Source organism: Oryza brachyantha, chromosome 7 (genome assembly GCF_000231095.2).
Source record: "Oryza brachyantha chromosome 7, ObraRS2, whole genome shotgun sequence".
In the NCBI taxonomy this organism is placed as follows: domain Eukaryota; kingdom Viridiplantae; phylum Streptophyta; class Magnoliopsida; order Poales; family Poaceae; genus Oryza; species Oryza brachyantha.
In genome coordinates this window covers 3,691,635-3,707,517 of record NC_023169.2, presented here as the reverse complement: position 1 = coordinate 3,707,517, position 15,883 = coordinate 3,691,635, and the positions used below count along the sequence as shown (strand labels likewise).

Sequence of the window (15,883 nt, the reverse complement as noted above, 5' to 3'; positions counted from 1 at the left end):
ATAAATAATTTTATTGCTAAACCTTGAAAGAAAATATTTTCACCAGATTAACCTTTAGCCACGTCACCAATGTTGACGTGATAAAACAACACTGCCACATAGGGTTTTTGGCGTGGCACGCCACCAACACTGTCGTGATCAAAAGATTCATACGGTGAAAATATTTTCCCCCGAGATTTAGTAATAAAATTATTTATTAAAAATGTTTAAAAATAAAAAAAATTGCCTGCAGTACATACTAGTATTATATCTCTATTATAACTCGTTTGCCCTAAATCAAAATTTATTTGGTTTGGTTAAATTTGTAGAAAAAATATAACAATATTTTTAACAAATAATAAATATATATTTAATAGTGGAGGTAGTGGAGCCAATTTGGTATTGTGAATATAGCATATCTTTATATAAAGTTAATTACACTTGAAGATGTTTAACTTTAAACAAATCTAAAGGGATGTCTTATACTTATATCTGACACCAACTGCTTGTCAGTATATACCATACCATGATACCAACATCCATGGTCTGTTCCTATTCCTACTAGACCAGTGGCACATGTGGCTCGTAGTCGTAGCTACCATTACTCCAGCTATAGATCTTCCTCGTTTTGAACGGCAACATATTGGCTGCTTCTTTCATAACTGTAGTTTGTGTGCCTGTGGCTACGATATAGGAAGATCGTGGGCTCATTTTTTCGCTTTTTTCAAAAAAAAATCTAAATAACATGTTTGTAAAAAAATAATTTATAAATGAAAAAAATTATATGTATCTTTAACTATATAAAAATAAAGGCTAAAAAATAAACTACGACGAAAAAACTCTAATATCAACTTTGAATTTAAAGTTAAAATATAGTAGAAATGAGACGACGAGGCAGCTTGAAGATCCAAGTTTGTTGGAACATGTTATGACCAAAGCCAATGTTATGAGCTGTTTTTTTTTTAGCGGAGTGGATCGAAGTAGACGGTGTGCATGGAGGCGAAGGAGAGGGGCAGCGTGTATACGTCGTAGACGCATGCCTTTTATATAAAAGGTATTCCTATATAAGTCCTGAGGTTACAATGGAAAGTTTCGCACTTCCTCTCTATAGAATTCGACTGATTGTCTTATTCAATTCTTTTTGGAAACATCAGTGAGATAACTTTTATCTTTAAGAGTATTTTAAGTACCATATATATTTTGAATATTTGTAATCATTTTCAAAATAAGTTGAATGGTCGTCAAAATGCTATACGTGGAAACAACATATAGGTGAATAATTAACTTTGTGTCATTTGGTGCTAACATATTTGTCACTAGGTCTATATGTCATAGATACATGAGGGGTGACAAATATGATAGAGGTCATTTCTAAGAGTGGCAAGAAGTTAAATGCCTCCTATATAGGAAGTATGATTTAAGTAAATCCTAACCCTTAACCACATGCGGACAGTTGAATAGTAGGTATAAGAAAAGCTAAATCTTTCGTGGAATTAAAAGGTAATCGAACCAAAAATCGATGAAGTCTCTGTAAGCCACTGGTCTGACCGTTGGCTCTCGTGCGGTTGGACCGCTGCCTGTACTCCGTATAGTACAAACGCAAACACTTACACACGTATATTCACCCCTGCAAACATACACATATATTCTATTCATATAAACATAATAAAAACTAGACCAATACATATACATTGAGATTAAGAAAGTCATCAAAGACGTCTCGCCATCAATAGTTATACCATCTACCACCAAAAAATCATTATTAGCCTTAAATATAAACACATGTGTGATGTGTTAAGCGTAGGACATCAACTCGGGTGAACCGTGAACATATACCACCGGACGGAGCCTATATGCTTAGTTCACAACTTTACTAAATATTTAGTTGTGGCAGCGTCGTTTTGTTAAATCATATCAATTCAAGGGTGTACCAATTCAACAAATTGGATATAGCAACTAAAATAAAAGACAATGCCCTTCGATGCAAATCCAATTTGCATCAATAAAATAAATCCAAATTTCGGTAGTACATAAGTAATTGCAACTTTTTTTGGTATGTACGAGATAATTAAGATGGACGTCCCTAGTAAACGTTTTTATTTGCATGGACGGTCTTGGCTGCAGCAGGATTAAATCAAAACTATATATTCCCTCCATACTTTTTTTTGACGTGGTTGACTTTTGGTCTGATCATTCGTCTTATAAAACGCTTATATAATTATTAATTATTTTATTATAATTTAATTTGTTACTAAAAGAATTTTAGAATAACTTATAATCTTATATTTCACAATACTTTTGAATAAAAAACAAACTGCCAAGATTCAGGAGCCAATAAAGTTAAATAAAAAATAAACCCGAGGAAGTTCAGACGAGAAATCGCACACGAAAAAAAAGAAGCGAAATGTGTTCTTGAACACCATTACTGTCTTCAGAGATGGCTCAACTGCTACCTGCAAGCACGTACGATTCGATGCATGCATGCATCGCCTCAACCAGAACAAATTGACTCACAAAATTATTAATCAATTTAGCGATGAATGCGAACTTTCTGGTACTGGTGTGATAGAGACGAAAGACGATGATGTGTGTTCTCCGTCTTTCTCGTCGTTCTTTTCTTCTTCTTTTGCCTCTTAATATTTATTTTTTAAAGACAGTAAAACGTAGACGTTTATAATGTACTCATATTTTTCTCTAAAAACACACGTACAGATCTTATCCCTACGAGTACCTCTAAAGTCTGAGCAACAGGGTACGACGCTGACCCTTAAAAGCACAAAAATCATTAGAATCTAAAAAAATTCGCTCTAGTTGAACCCAAAACTTCGTGTCTTTTGTCAACTCAACAGTAGTGTACGCCATATTTTTTATTAAACGGACCGAGTACATGCCGGGGATGTCTGACACGTGCTATCAGAGCACTTACATCTAACTACTCACTAAAGTTATCGTCTTTTTCGCTTATTACATTAATTAATAAACGAAACAATATATTTATAAATAAAAAATAATATAAAAACAAACTGTTGTATAAATATTTTTTTATCGATCTAAAGCCTACAACCTGCCCCCTTATTCGAATTTCTTCTTGTCTTATTCCCAACAACCATCCCACTCTTAATCAATATAGTATTTTTCTCTCATGTTTATCTTGGCTAAACAATCGACGAGTGTTTATATTTCTGTAACATGTGAAGTATTTTGCTTATAGATTTTTATACTCAAACCAAATTTATCGATGATGTTAAGTACTATAAATTTGACTTGATTGTGTGTACTTATGAATAGTTTGGTACCAGTTACTATCGAAAATAGTGCTCCCTCAGTCCACAAATATAATGGTATACATCTAGAGTGTGAAATTTGTCTAACAATATAAAGACTTCTCTGGTCTCAACTTATCTTTTTATCTCAAACAGTTATAACTATCCCTTAATCGTAATTTCTTTGAAAACTTCATATGTTCATACAACACGATCATTTGGCCTACAATTAATAAGCTATAAAACAACCCATAAACAATCAAAAACTGATTTGTGGATAAAAAAACTGTATCAATATTGAATATATTCTTCTTCCTAGTTGTTTGCCTGTTTGTGCATTATCACATTAGTATTGAAGCAAAGTACTTTATCTATTTGCAGCATACAAGTAGATAGAGCTCGTGCCATAAACTGATAGTAAGGGCGAGTTTGAAAGGAATGAAAGAAAATACATAAAATGAGATGAACCATTAGTATATAAGTTAATTGTTATTTTAAATTTGAATGACAGATTAATATAATTTTTAAAATAATTGTTTTATAGAAACAATGCGTTTGTTTATTACTGAAAGATAAAATATGACAGTTATCTTTTTTTTTTGCACACATTTTTCTCAGTTTTTATGCCCACGCCTTCTAAATTGCTAAATAATATGTGTCTTCGGAAAACTTTCTATATGGAAATCCATTAACTTATATTTCTAAAGTATATTTTCATTGTTAATTTCATTATTTACACAATTGAATATCTATTAATGAATCATATAGTCTTTCACCTTTGTACATCAAAAGAACACAACCGATATTTTTATGAGCCGACTTCCAGACATGATCCTGTTAAGACGGAATAAGTTACGAGCTGGTATCACAGTGCGTCGGAGATAGACATCGGTGCCCGAAGAAATGGGGCGTGGAGATGGAGCGACGCCGACGAGCAACACGAAGGAGTGGTGCGCCGACGACGAGTGAGGAGACGACACGCATAAGTCGACTCCAGTCGAGAGAGTTTATGTACTTTCGTTATCCTTTCATCTAACTAAAAATCTTAACTACTGCAAATGAGATTAATTCCCCTTATTTTCATTAAATAAAGAGTGAAGTACACAAGTGGTCTCTGAACTTATGTGTATATGTCATCTAGATTCCTGAACTCTTAAAATGTATTTTGGGTCCCTGAACTTTTCTAGTGTGTCATATAGGTCCAAACGGGTTCCGATTTGCTCCATCCACTGACGTGACATGACACGGTGGCGCATACGTGTTGGTGGGGCATGTGGGTTCCACATGTTAGTATCTCCGACGACGACGTCACCGTGTAGGACCCACATGGCCCCACAAACACATGGACGCCACCGTGTCATGCCACGTCAGCGGATGGAACATGTCAAAGCCTGCTTGGATCTATATGACACATCAGACAAGTTCGGGGATCTGAAAATACATTTTGAGAGTTCAGGGACCTAGGTGACACGTGCACACAAGTTTAGAGACCGTGGGTACACTTCACCCTTAAATAAATTAGATAATACCTTTTATTATGATATAAATATTGATCAGCAAAAAAACAAAAGAGAATATTAGCACGGCCAATCCCAGCCATTAAAAACCGCTCGAGATGACTCAGATGAGCGACTCCAAACCCATTCCTCCTCCCCATCTCCCTCCTCGCCGCCCGGAGAGATCGCCGCCGGCAACCGCCCGCCGCCCTCCGGTAAGGCGCCTTCCCCTCCTCCCCTTCCTCGTTCGCCGGCGGACATGCATTGTTGGTACCCCGTACGTTGATACGTACTACATAGATACTACTTGCATCCGCTGGGCTCGGTGGCGATCCACCCCGTGGAGAGGGAGCGCCATGTCGCCGCGAGATCTCGCTGCCTCCTCCTCCTCCACGGCCTGATCTCCGCGAGGAATATTCTGTTGTCGTTGGTTGCAGGTGGAGCTCCGAGCGTCGCCGCCATGTCGAGGACGGGAGCCTTGGATCTTGCATCTGGCGTCGGGGGGAAGATCACCAAGGATGAGGTCAAGTCAGCCGTGGATGAGTGAGAACATCATCTTCTTTTTTTTCTTCCTGTGGCATTTTTAGATTTGGATTTGCAGGATTGATTCTGGTGCTGTGCTGTATTTGCATTTCTGCCGGACTTATATACTTGTAGATGCATCTCTGCAGACTTCAGTTTGACAGTTTGAATGACTAAGATTAAGCAAGGAGAACACTTAATTCACAATCTTTAACTTTCCTAGTCTCCTAAGATCATCGTACGCTTGAAATCTAACTGTTTTCTTTTTTTGTTTTGATTGTTCATTATGCATCCTGAAATTTATTGTTCTTGCCCATCTTCAGATTTTTTTTTGTGGTAGTACTGTAGAAGTTCTTGTACATCTGGAAACTCCTGATGCTGTGCACTCATCACTCATATCATCTTATTGTTAATATTTAATTTTCTTAGTATGCATTGAATGCGAATGCCATGGTTGATGTTCGTTCGCCCATCTGGTCATCACTATGTACGGCTGTAGGCCACATATTGTGTCTACTTCAAGCCATGCCAACTTTTCTATTTGTATTGTACTGCTCCCATTAATATTCCTAAGACCCAGCAATAAATATAAGAATTGAGTGTTTCTAGCATGCCATACTTTTGCTCCATCTCATTTGTTTTTATTGGTTACTGCCACAAAGTATGCTCACTCATCTTTCTGAATCAATATTGAGAGGGCGCCCAAGTACTCCCTCCGTCCCAAAATTGAATTAGAAAGATAAACTTATTTTGGGATGGAGGTAATACATTCCTCTAATGTCTTAAGTTTGTCACCTACTTAATCCTCGTGCAAAGTCAAACTATGCTCTATAGTTAATCAAGGAAGGGACTACATACCGTGACACCATTACAGAAAATTACTTAAACTAGTTTATCCACTTTTAAGATCACTCTGTACATGCCAGCCTGTCTTTTTTTTTAAAAAAAAAATATAGGAAGGATTTGTCAACATATTCAATATTTCCTCTTCATAAAAAAATATTGAAACTGAGGAGTTTTATTGACTGTCAGATTAGTATTTTTATGTTCAGAACTTGGCCTCATTTTTTGTTTTACTGTTAGCTTATTTTAAATAAATTAATTTTGCAAGGTATGAGAAATACCATGGATACTACGGAGGAAAAGAAGAAGCAAGAAAGTCCAACTACACTGACATGGTAATAATCACCTTAGAAGACAGAACTGCTATATTTTTGTGCATCTTTTTTTTGTAATTTCGTAGCTCCCCTACTCAAGTCATTGTCTAGATGTTCAGTTTCTAAAAAGACTATTATCTGCACTATTTGCTTCAACTTATTTTTTGACCAAAATTTGCTTCAATCTTTTGCATGCTAAAAGGCTGTTAACGTTTGGTTCTTAACTAGATTATGTATTTAAGTGGGCATGACTGTTTCAAAAAGATATCCAAGAATCCTCTAATGTTGTACTTCTAAAATTGCCATGACGAGGGTTGAAGCTAGATAGTCTAGTCCTAGGGTCTGCTGTTTCTGGTATATGATACTTCATTGGAAATTGTATTTAAAATTTTGGGCACATATTTCTAAGTGGTGCCTCTTTATTCTGTTTTAAACAAGGAAACTTCAAATTCAGACTTTGGGAAGTTTCCTTTGCTGCATCACCCATTCACCCCATGACAATGGCAGATAATTTTGGCTTCTTAATGTTTTTATATTAGCAGCTAATACGTCAATGCCTGACCAGGTTAATAAATACTATGATCTTGCCACCAGCTTCTATGAATATGGTTGGGGTGAATCCTTCCACTTTGCTCACAGGTCTGGATTTTAGAGAAGATCATCTGTGCTCATTGTAATAAAATATGAGAATTAGTTGATGTTTTGCACATTTCCTGACTTCTAGTGACAGAAACTTGTGATGTTCCTGAATGTTTTAGATGGAAGGGAGAATCCCTTCGTGAAAGCATCAAGCGACACGAGCACTTTCTTGCCCTTCAGCTTGGATTGAAACCAGGAATGAAGGTTAATTTTCCTATGGATGATTTCCAGCTGGTTCTACATTGCAACATTAGAATGAAATTTAATTTTACTCAAGAGTGTTTGCTTCACTTTCTTATTGCAGGTATTGGATGTCGGTTGTGGAATAGGCGGACCGCTAAGAGAAATTGCCAAATTTAGGTTTGATTCATGGGCCCCATTTGTTCTGTCCACATGCTTGTGATGTGTTTGGGCCAGATGTTTTAATATGCATAATCACTATTTACATTTAAAAATGGAATGTGTGGAAAACTGATTTTGGAGAGGTAGTGCCAGGAAACCATGTTAAGTATCAACCCTGTACTTCCTCATCATGGTTTTCTTTTGGTGAAGATGGTTTACTTAGGGCACATCTTTTTCTCCAACATCGGTATTGATGATTCATTTTCTGCTGAAAGACTGTCCTCAACTGTGTGGATATTATACTTTTCCCCCTTTTTTTCCCACACTATGGGTTATACATAAATGCATAGTTACATGTCTTATGAACTAGAAATGAGTAATATGGCCATGATCTGCTGTTTCTTGCAGCTTGACTTCAGTTACTGGATTGAACAACAATGAGTATCAGATAACTAGGGGAAAGGTTAGTTGATATTCTGATATCCGATTTGATTAATTATGCTTCTGAATTTGATTAAGAATTTCAGTTCATTGTCTTACTGTTCATCGCTTTTTTTTATTGACGTAAGATACCTCTTGTATCCAGGAGCTCAATCGGATAGCTGGAGTTAGTGAAACTTGTGATTTTGTGAAGGTATAGTTGGCTAAAATAAGATTTTTTCTTGCTCTTTGTTTCTTTCGGATACCTTTTAGTAGGAAATCATCTATTCACAACTGCTTATCTGTGCAAATGTTATTAGCCCCTTTCCAGCAAGCATCACCTATTGCAAACTACCATGCATAGACTCTGCACTTGCTTAGCTGAAAAGAGAATTCCTACTTGACAATATATGTAAGCTGAAGGACAATTACTTCTGGTGTCTATACAGGCAGACTTCATGAAGATGCCGTTTTCTGACAACACTTTTGACGCTGTCTATGCCATTGAGGCAACATGCCATGCGCCTGATCCGGTATGATTGCAAATTGTTACTTGTATATTAAAATTCATTACTCCTTGTGACGCAAAGTGAATCTGTTTTTTCATGTCAAAGGTTGGCTGCTATAAGGAGATCTATCGTGTATTGAAGCCTGGCCAGTGTTTTGCTGTCTATGAGTGGTGTATTACTGACCACTATGATCCAAACAATGCAACACACAAGAGGATTAAGGATGAGATTGAGCTTGGCAATGGCCTGCCAGATATCCGGAGCACTCAGCAATGTCTTCAAGCTGCAAAAGATGCTGGGTTTGAGGTAATATAGACACTGCATTCCCTCTCTTTTGTTTCATTGTGTGTCTTGTTTGGGTTTACATGAGGAAAACACATGGTCAAAAGAGTAGCACAACTCTATTGATAGTTTAGAAACTCTGGCCATTTACAGCAGTTTTCTGTCATAACAGAATAGTTTCATGAACTCTGCTTTTATTTGTTTCTATTGGATTTATGTAGCTCCATTTCCTTCCCCATGAGCATAATATATTTTTTTTCTTTTCATGAAGGTTATTTGGGACAAGGACCTCGCGGAAGATTCCCCGGTTCCTTGGTACTTGCCCTTGGATCCAAGCCGGTTTTCCTTGAGTAGCTTCCGTTTAACTACTGTGGGGCGTACGATTACTCGCACAATGGTGAGGCCAACAGATACTACATCTGTAATCATTCTTTGTTGTTAGTACCACTTATGTTCTGAGTTGATTATTCAAGATGCACAATGAATCAAGTTTGATGTCTCCTAGCAAGTAGTAAAACATACTAGGACAAATGTTTCTTTATTTTTTCTTTTCAAATTCCTCCCCGTGAACAACAGAAAATATTAAAATTGAAGAGTTATCACCCCAAAGACTGAACTTCAGTGCCACTCCATTGCTTCAATGGCATGTGACCTAGGCTCCCATAGTTTCACAGTTGCAACTGGTTGTAAGCCAAAATTTGAATTTTAAAACTTAATTTTGGACTTGATTTTGTGGTTTTTTTATCGTGGTTTATTTTACTATTTTTTGCTTTTGAGTCGCTATTGACATGTATATAAAAATTTTACGTGCAAATTATATTTTGTTTGTAAAAACATGGTTTTGCCATTTCTTCCGAAAGGCAAAACGGTGGTAGCCCTAATGCCCGTGAACATTGGATGGCAAAAGTTAAGTACCAATGTTGCTGGTGCTGAAGTTTTTAAGGTTCCCTGCTGCCTTTAAAATTAGTTTTGAGAACAATGGTCCATCTAATAGTTTATATTACAGGAAAACCTATAGAAGCCTCTACTGGAACTAGCTACAAAGTCATGCTATGGACCATTGGACCTTTACAATAAAGCTAATTACCCATAGCTAGCACAAAATTTAAATATTTTTTCTATAAGTATCAAACTGAGCGTATGTAAATTGCCTGTATAAGTGTATAATAAATTCAGTCAAAACTTTGTTGCTATCCTTAGCTATACTCCCATAAATAGGAACCATGGTTCAGATTTTAAGATCAGACTGCTTCGCCCACAGGAAGCTGGCCACAACAGCCCTTCATATTTTATCATGGCATTTATTCGCTCTTGGTTCACATGGAAATGAAATTGAGACCCTCTTCTGTTTTTTTAGGTGAAAGCATTGGAATACGTTGGCCTTGCCCCACAAGGAAGTGAAAGGGTATCCAACTTCTTGGAGAAGGCCGCTGAGGGTCTTGTGGAAGGTGGCAAGTAAGTCTTATCTCTGAACCATATTTTCAGTAATAGTAGTAGTTGCAAATTCAGGAACCCCAGTTCAGTTTTCTGTCTTTTTTCATTCCCTCCTGCTTAGTACTCCATGCTAAGTTCAAATATGAATAATAACTACAGGAAGGAAATATTTACGCCGATGTACTTCTTTTTGGTTCGCAAGCCTATTTCGGAGTGAACTCCCAGGAGCACATTTTCAGGTAGCATTCGATTTTCGCAAGCCAACTAAAACATGGCATAAGGTCATTCTTCTGGCATGTTTTTCTAAGCTCATAATTTTACGTGTAGATCTGCAGGGAGATAAGGCAAGTCGTCTGAAAGAAACAGGATGGAGGTCAGGAAACAGCTGATGAAGCTCAGAAACATAAAAGTAGTTCTGAAGATGATGAAATGTGTTAACTAGTGAATATTTCGTTCTGTTAGTTTGCCGTGTAAACCGTTTTGATCCAGGCATTCGTCTGCAGGGTGCCTGTTCTAGTCTTGAGATGATCTGACTGGTTTATGCCTTTGCTTGTTTCTAAGCTGTGTTTGTGACAGAAAATAAGTTGTTTGCAGTTCTTTCGCCAGTTTGTAATGTAGCTTTGCAATAAGGCTGCTGTTTGATAGGTTACTTCTCATCTTGTTATTAGACAGATAAGATACAAATGGTGTGGCTGTTTAAGCATTCAACGGCATAATTTAATTTTGAAGCATGCTATAGCATCAAAATTACGGCTTATCTTTTGCGCGTCGCGGGGAGGCTAGAGCGGGGTGGCGAGGCGTGTCGTCGGTCTGGGCGCGGAGGCGGCCTGTTCACGGCGAGCAGCCGGCGGGGTCGAACAAGGATCACACGACGGGACTTTTAACTCCAGATTAAAAATAATAGATTGTGGGCCTAATTTTATTTTTGTCTATTGAAATATATCAAAGTATTGGAGATTGGGTATAATTTTTCTTGCCATATTATTTGGAAACTTGTCAAAACACTAGATTTTAAAAACAAATTTGGAGATTTGCCAAAACACCAGATTTGCCTAACTCTTGGAGATGATGTAAGGACTTTTTTTAAAAAAAATAAAATGCTTATAATGACAATTAATAAAGATAAATTAATGATCAAATTCGTTGCACATTTTGTAGATAAATAATGGATTAAAAATCTGGTGTCTAAATCCAACATCGATGTACATGGTAAAGAGGACAAAATTTCTGAAAACAAAATACTACAAACTAGAGACATCATTTCGCTTTTTGGAGGAATAAACAAAAACGCATTTTTGTAACGAAAAATAATTTATAGATAAAACTTTTGTATATGTGTCCATAGCGAGTCAAAAGTGAAATGTGTAAAAGAAACCATGATGAAAAAAAATCACAAAATCAAGTTCTAAAAATCAAATTTTGGCTTATAAACCATTGCAACAGCGAAACGATGGAACCAAGTATCCCTACGATTTTACGATGCCTGCCTGTCATGTGGGAAACGCGTTTAATTTTTTGATTGGAATTTTGAGATTGAGGGCGAATAGATTCGTGCCACGTGTCAAGAGAACGAACGGCCCACGCGACGCGAATCCTGTCGCACGAGAACTGGTCACCGTCCAGATCGCTCGATCCGATTAATCCTAGTAAATTACTAACGACTAACCCAACTATTTTTCCTTAAAAAGGAGACTAATCCTAATTCCCAAACTGCATGCATGCATGTCTCCATTGGAAACAAGAAAAAAAATTAGCCAAAATTATCTCTCTCTAAATATATGTCCACCTGTCAGTTAATCTGTTCGATCGTTGACACAGTTTTTCTATTCAAATTCCATCCCATTTAATTTATTTTTTTTATCTATATGAACGTATATATCCTAATAACGTAATTAACCCAAACTCCTTACACTCCCGCCAGTTTATCTGTTCGTTGACCCAGCTTCTTTCTTCGTATTCCATCCCATTTAATTTATTATTATTATTTTTAAAATCTTCGTAAACAAATTATCTCTAAACATATATCCTAATAAAATAATTAATCATAACTCCTTAAACCCTCATTTAATTTAATTTTTTTATCTGCATGAAAAAAAATCATGAAATCGACCACTTTTATCCGCATCGTAATCTCCCATTAATCCTCTATATAAACTACTGGATAATCTCTTCGTCTTCATCGTCAAAAAAAAAAAAAAGTAGGAAGGTGAGAGCTCGATCGCCATGGCGGGAGGCTTCGCGATCGATGGCAAGGTCGGCGGCGGGAGGCGGGAGTTCAAGGGGAAGATCACGTGGTACGTGTGGATGTGCGGCATCGTCGCGGCGACGAGCGGGCTCATGTTCGGGTACGACGTGGGCATCTCCGGCGGGGTGACCGCCATGGACGACTTCCTGGTGAGGTTCTTCCCGGCGGTGTACGCGAGGAAGCACAGGGCGAGGGAGAACAACTACTGCAAGTTCGACGACCAGCGGTTGCAGCTGTTCACGTCGTCGCTGTACCTGGCGGCGCTGCTGGCCAGCTTCGTGGCGTCGCGGCTGTGCACGCGGCTGGGGCGGCGGCGGACGATGCAGCTCGCGTCGGCGTTCTTCCTCGCCGGGACGGGGCTGTGCGCCGGCGCGGCGAACCTGGCGATGCTGATCGTGGGGCGGATCTGCCTCGGCGTCGGCGTCGGGTTCGGCAACCAGGCGGCGCCGCTGTTCCTGTCGGAGATCGCGCCGGCGCACATCCGCGGCGCGCTCAACATCCTCTTCCAGCTCGACGTCACCATCGGGATCCTCATCGCCAACGTCGTCAACTACTTCACCTCGGAGATCCACCCGGCCGGCTGGAGGTACTCGCTCGGCGGCGCCGGCGTGCCCGCGGCGGTGCTGTTCCTCGGCTCGCTGGCGATCACCGAGACGCCGACGAGCCTCATCGAGCGGGGCCGCCGCGACGCCGGCCGCGCCACGCTGGAGAGGATCCGCGGCACGGCGGACGTGGACGACGAGTACGAGGAGATCAGGCACGCGTGCGAGACGGCCGCCGCGCTGTGCGCCGAGGAGCCGCCGTTCCGGCGCCTCCGGCGGCGCGAGTCCCGGCCGCCGCTGGTGATCGCCGTGGCGATGCAGGTGTTCCAGCAGTTCACGGGCATCAACGCCATCATGTTCTACGCGCCCGTGCTGTTCCAGACCATGGGCTTCAAGAGCAACGCCTCCCTCCTCTCCGCCGTCGTCACCGGCGGCGTCAACGTCATCTCCACCCTCGTCTCCGTCGTCCTCGTCGACAAGTTCGGCCGCCGCCTGCTCCTCCTCCAGGCCTGCGCCCAAATGCTTGTCGCCCAGGTACACTTCCATACTACTACGGTCGTTTTCAGTATTGTCTAAATTTATATATAAATACTAATAAATTTATATATATATATACCAATAGTATAAATTGATCAATATATGAATATGACATTTGTTAAAAGAAAGCTACTATCTCCGTTTAGGCTAGAAAGTCTTACATTATAGTATATGAGACTAGAGATTCAGGTTGATTGGGTATTAAGATATGTCACAATACATCTAAATAGGTAGTTATATTTAGGACATAGAAACCCACTAACAATTTATGGTCTTGATTAGAATTACATATGCACTAATAAATCTATACACATATAAAAAAATATATACATTAATTAAATGTAGACAAAATAAAAGAAAGTACTATAATATGAAACGAAGAGAACGAAGAAAGTATATACAAATCCTAGTTGTCTTCTTGTTACCATATCAACTGTACCAACAATTTAGATTAATTTTAGTGTTGATTTGGGATTTAATTCCCAAATCGATTTTTCCATATTTGCTAGATTCATACGTATGCTAATGAATCTAGATATATATACAAAACACATACATTGATATATGGATAAATCTAGACGAACCTTAAAAGTCTTATAATATGGGTTCAGTAAATTTGAATGCAGACTAGTTTGTTTTTTCGGTGTTGATTTTCCTCTGAGCTGAATCATGCATGAGCCCTAACAATGGCGGGCGGAAACCCTAACTCTAACAATGGTGCAGACGGCGGTGGGAGGGATCATGTGGGCGCACGTGAAGGTGAGCGGCAACCCGAGCGAGAAGTGGGCGGTGGTGATCGTGGTGCTCATCTGCGTCTACGTCTCGAGCTTCGCGTGGTCGTGGGGCCCCATGGGGTGGCTCATCCCGTCGGAGACGTTCCCGCTGGAGACGCGGACCGCCGGCTTCGCCTTCGCCGTCAGCTCCAACATGCTCTTCACCTTCCTCATCGCGCAGGCCTTCCTCTCCATGATGTGCACCCTCCGCGCCTCCATCTTCTTCTTCTTCGCCGCCTGGATCGTCGCCATGGCCGCCTTCGTCTTCTGGCTGCTGCCGGAGACCAAGGGCGTGCCCATCGACGACATGGTCGCCACCGTCTGGCGCCGCCACTGGTTCTGGCGGAGGTTCTTCCACGACGACGCCGATCGCCGCCGGATCGACAACTGCTGATTTGAGAGATTTTTACTTTTTATTTTTTAATTTGGATTTGTTTTTTTAGTTACCTACTATTGTTTAGTTATTCAGATTTTAGTAATTAATTTGGGTGTGGATGGTGAAATTAAGTGATGAGAGATATGCATGTACCGAATACATATTACATGAAGGCAATAATATATAGATAACTGAACATATTTATTCTGAATTTTGGTGCATTTGGCACAGTTTCTTGTGTGTGAAAGGTTCTTTTTACTCTTTTTTTCATACATATCTGTAGCACAAAATAATTTGGATGTGAATAGTCCCTTTTCATTATACACTCCATTAATTCGTTTGGAAGCCTTTTTTTAACCCATGTGGACATTGTATTCATTATACGAGGATCAGCCCGTGATATCTGAATTCACTGCGGGAAAATCACTGGGGATTGATATAAATTATCACGTATATAGGCAAAATGTCCTAAAGGCACGTACAAAGGTGTCTAATAGCTGACAAGAGAGAGATAGAAAAGTTGTTGTTATGCATTGCATGACAACGGCTTAGAGTCGACTTTTAACATTTATTGAGTGAAACTTTCTTGCATGAGCGTATATAAAAAAGGAAACTAGCGTAATAAAAATATTTTATTGCATTGATGGTGAAATTTTCTTGCATGAGTGTATATAAAAAAGGAAACTAGCGTAATAAAAATATTTTATTGCATTGATGTAGAAACAACACATGACTCTACCTTTCTATATATCATTATAGAATAGACTCTTTTGCTGACGTGACTTAAGATAGAGTCCACAATGAGCTCTACTGTTGTACATGCCGTAATGTTATAATGTTACTAGTACATGTGAAAATAAATACCATGATTAGATTTGCCATGAAAACTAGTTTATTTTATGCAGAGAGACGGTTTTTTTAAAATTTTTTTGACTATATACTTATGACAAATAATCAAATATCTGCACCTATGTTTATTAATATTGCGTTGATGTTACAATTTTCATGATTATTTAATTCTTTTATATGCTACTATATACTAGCCAACTGTAAATCATGGATTCCGATGTCTCAACTCACCCTATATGAGGCCTGATGTACAAGTTCAAATCATACATGGACACTGATTTATCGCTTAATACTTTAAAATTTAAATTATGATAAACAATTAACAAACTGAAGTAACGAGAGAGAAATGGTCAATGTACCTACTGCCGTTCTTGATTGATCAAGGGCCATTTTACTGGGATAATGATATTAATGACTACAGGAAGAGGTTTATAGGAACAAATCTGTGCAACTGTCAAGCATTACAAGTGCAAAACAACCCAATTCACAAATTGAAGTTCATATTTGAAGTCCAGAAT

General features: G+C 38.9%; 2 protein-coding genes across 3 annotated transcripts; both read left to right on the top strand.

Moving 5' to 3' along the window:
* Nucleotides 1-4,867: 4,867 nt before the first annotated feature.
* Nucleotides 4,868-10,772, top strand: LOC102713236 (cycloartenol-C-24-methyltransferase 1). 2 transcript variants are annotated; one of them, XM_015843452.2, is made up of 14 exons: nt 4,868-4,953; nt 5,176-5,281; nt 6,372-6,438; nt 6,983-7,056; nt 7,176-7,260; nt 7,361-7,416; nt 7,807-7,861; nt 7,985-8,032; nt 8,268-8,351; nt 8,433-8,633; nt 8,881-9,006; nt 9,967-10,064; nt 10,203-10,282; nt 10,379-10,772. In XM_015843452.2, exons 2-13 carry the CDS (start codon nt 5,199-5,201, stop codon nt 10,258-10,260), a joined length of 1,035 nt encoding a protein of 344 aa, XP_015698938.1. In that variant the 5' UTR covers nt 4,868-4,953; nt 5,176-5,198; the 3' UTR covers nt 10,261-10,282; nt 10,379-10,772. The 2 variants fall into 2 exon arrangements, with proteins under 2 accessions (XP_015698938.1, XP_006664895.1); XM_006664832.3 differs by having other exon boundaries at nt 10,371-10,772.
* A 1,412-nt stretch (nt 10,773-12,184) lies between these two features.
* Nucleotides 12,185-14,727, top strand: LOC107304613 (sugar transport protein 8-like). Its single transcript, XM_015839549.2, has 2 exons — nt 12,185-13,364; nt 14,091-14,727. The coding sequence occupies exons 1-2, from the start codon at nt 12,267-12,269 to the stop codon at nt 14,532-14,534; spliced, it is 1,542 nt and encodes a 513-aa protein (XP_015695035.2). The 5' UTR covers nt 12,185-12,266; the 3' UTR covers nt 14,535-14,727.
* The last annotated feature ends 1,156 nt before the right edge of the window (nt 14,728-15,883 follow it).

What these genes read in the sequence shown, in the direction of transcription:
- LOC102713236 (XM_015843452.2), top strand. Translation starts at nt 5,199, where the DNA reads ATGTCGAGGACGGGAGCCTTGGATCTTGCATCTGGCGTCGGGGGGAAG. An exon ending in CAAAAGATGCTGGGTTTGAG is followed by an intron (nt 8,634 to 8,880) that starts GTAATATAGACA and finishes CTTTTCATGAAG; the next exon opens with GTTATTTGGGACAAGGACCT. An exon ending in GTACGATTACTCGCACAATG is followed by an intron (nt 9,007 to 9,966) that starts GTGAGGCCAACA and finishes CTGTTTTTTTAG; the next exon opens with GTGAAAGCATTGGAATACGT.
- LOC107304613 (XM_015839549.2), top strand. Translation starts at nt 12,267, where the DNA reads ATGGCGGGAGGCTTCGCGATCGATGGCAAGGTCGGCGGCGGGAGGCGG. An exon ending in CCCAAATGCTTGTCGCCCAG is followed by an intron (nt 13,365 to 14,090) that starts GTACACTTCCAT and finishes ACAATGGTGCAG; the next exon opens with ACGGCGGTGGGAGGGATCAT.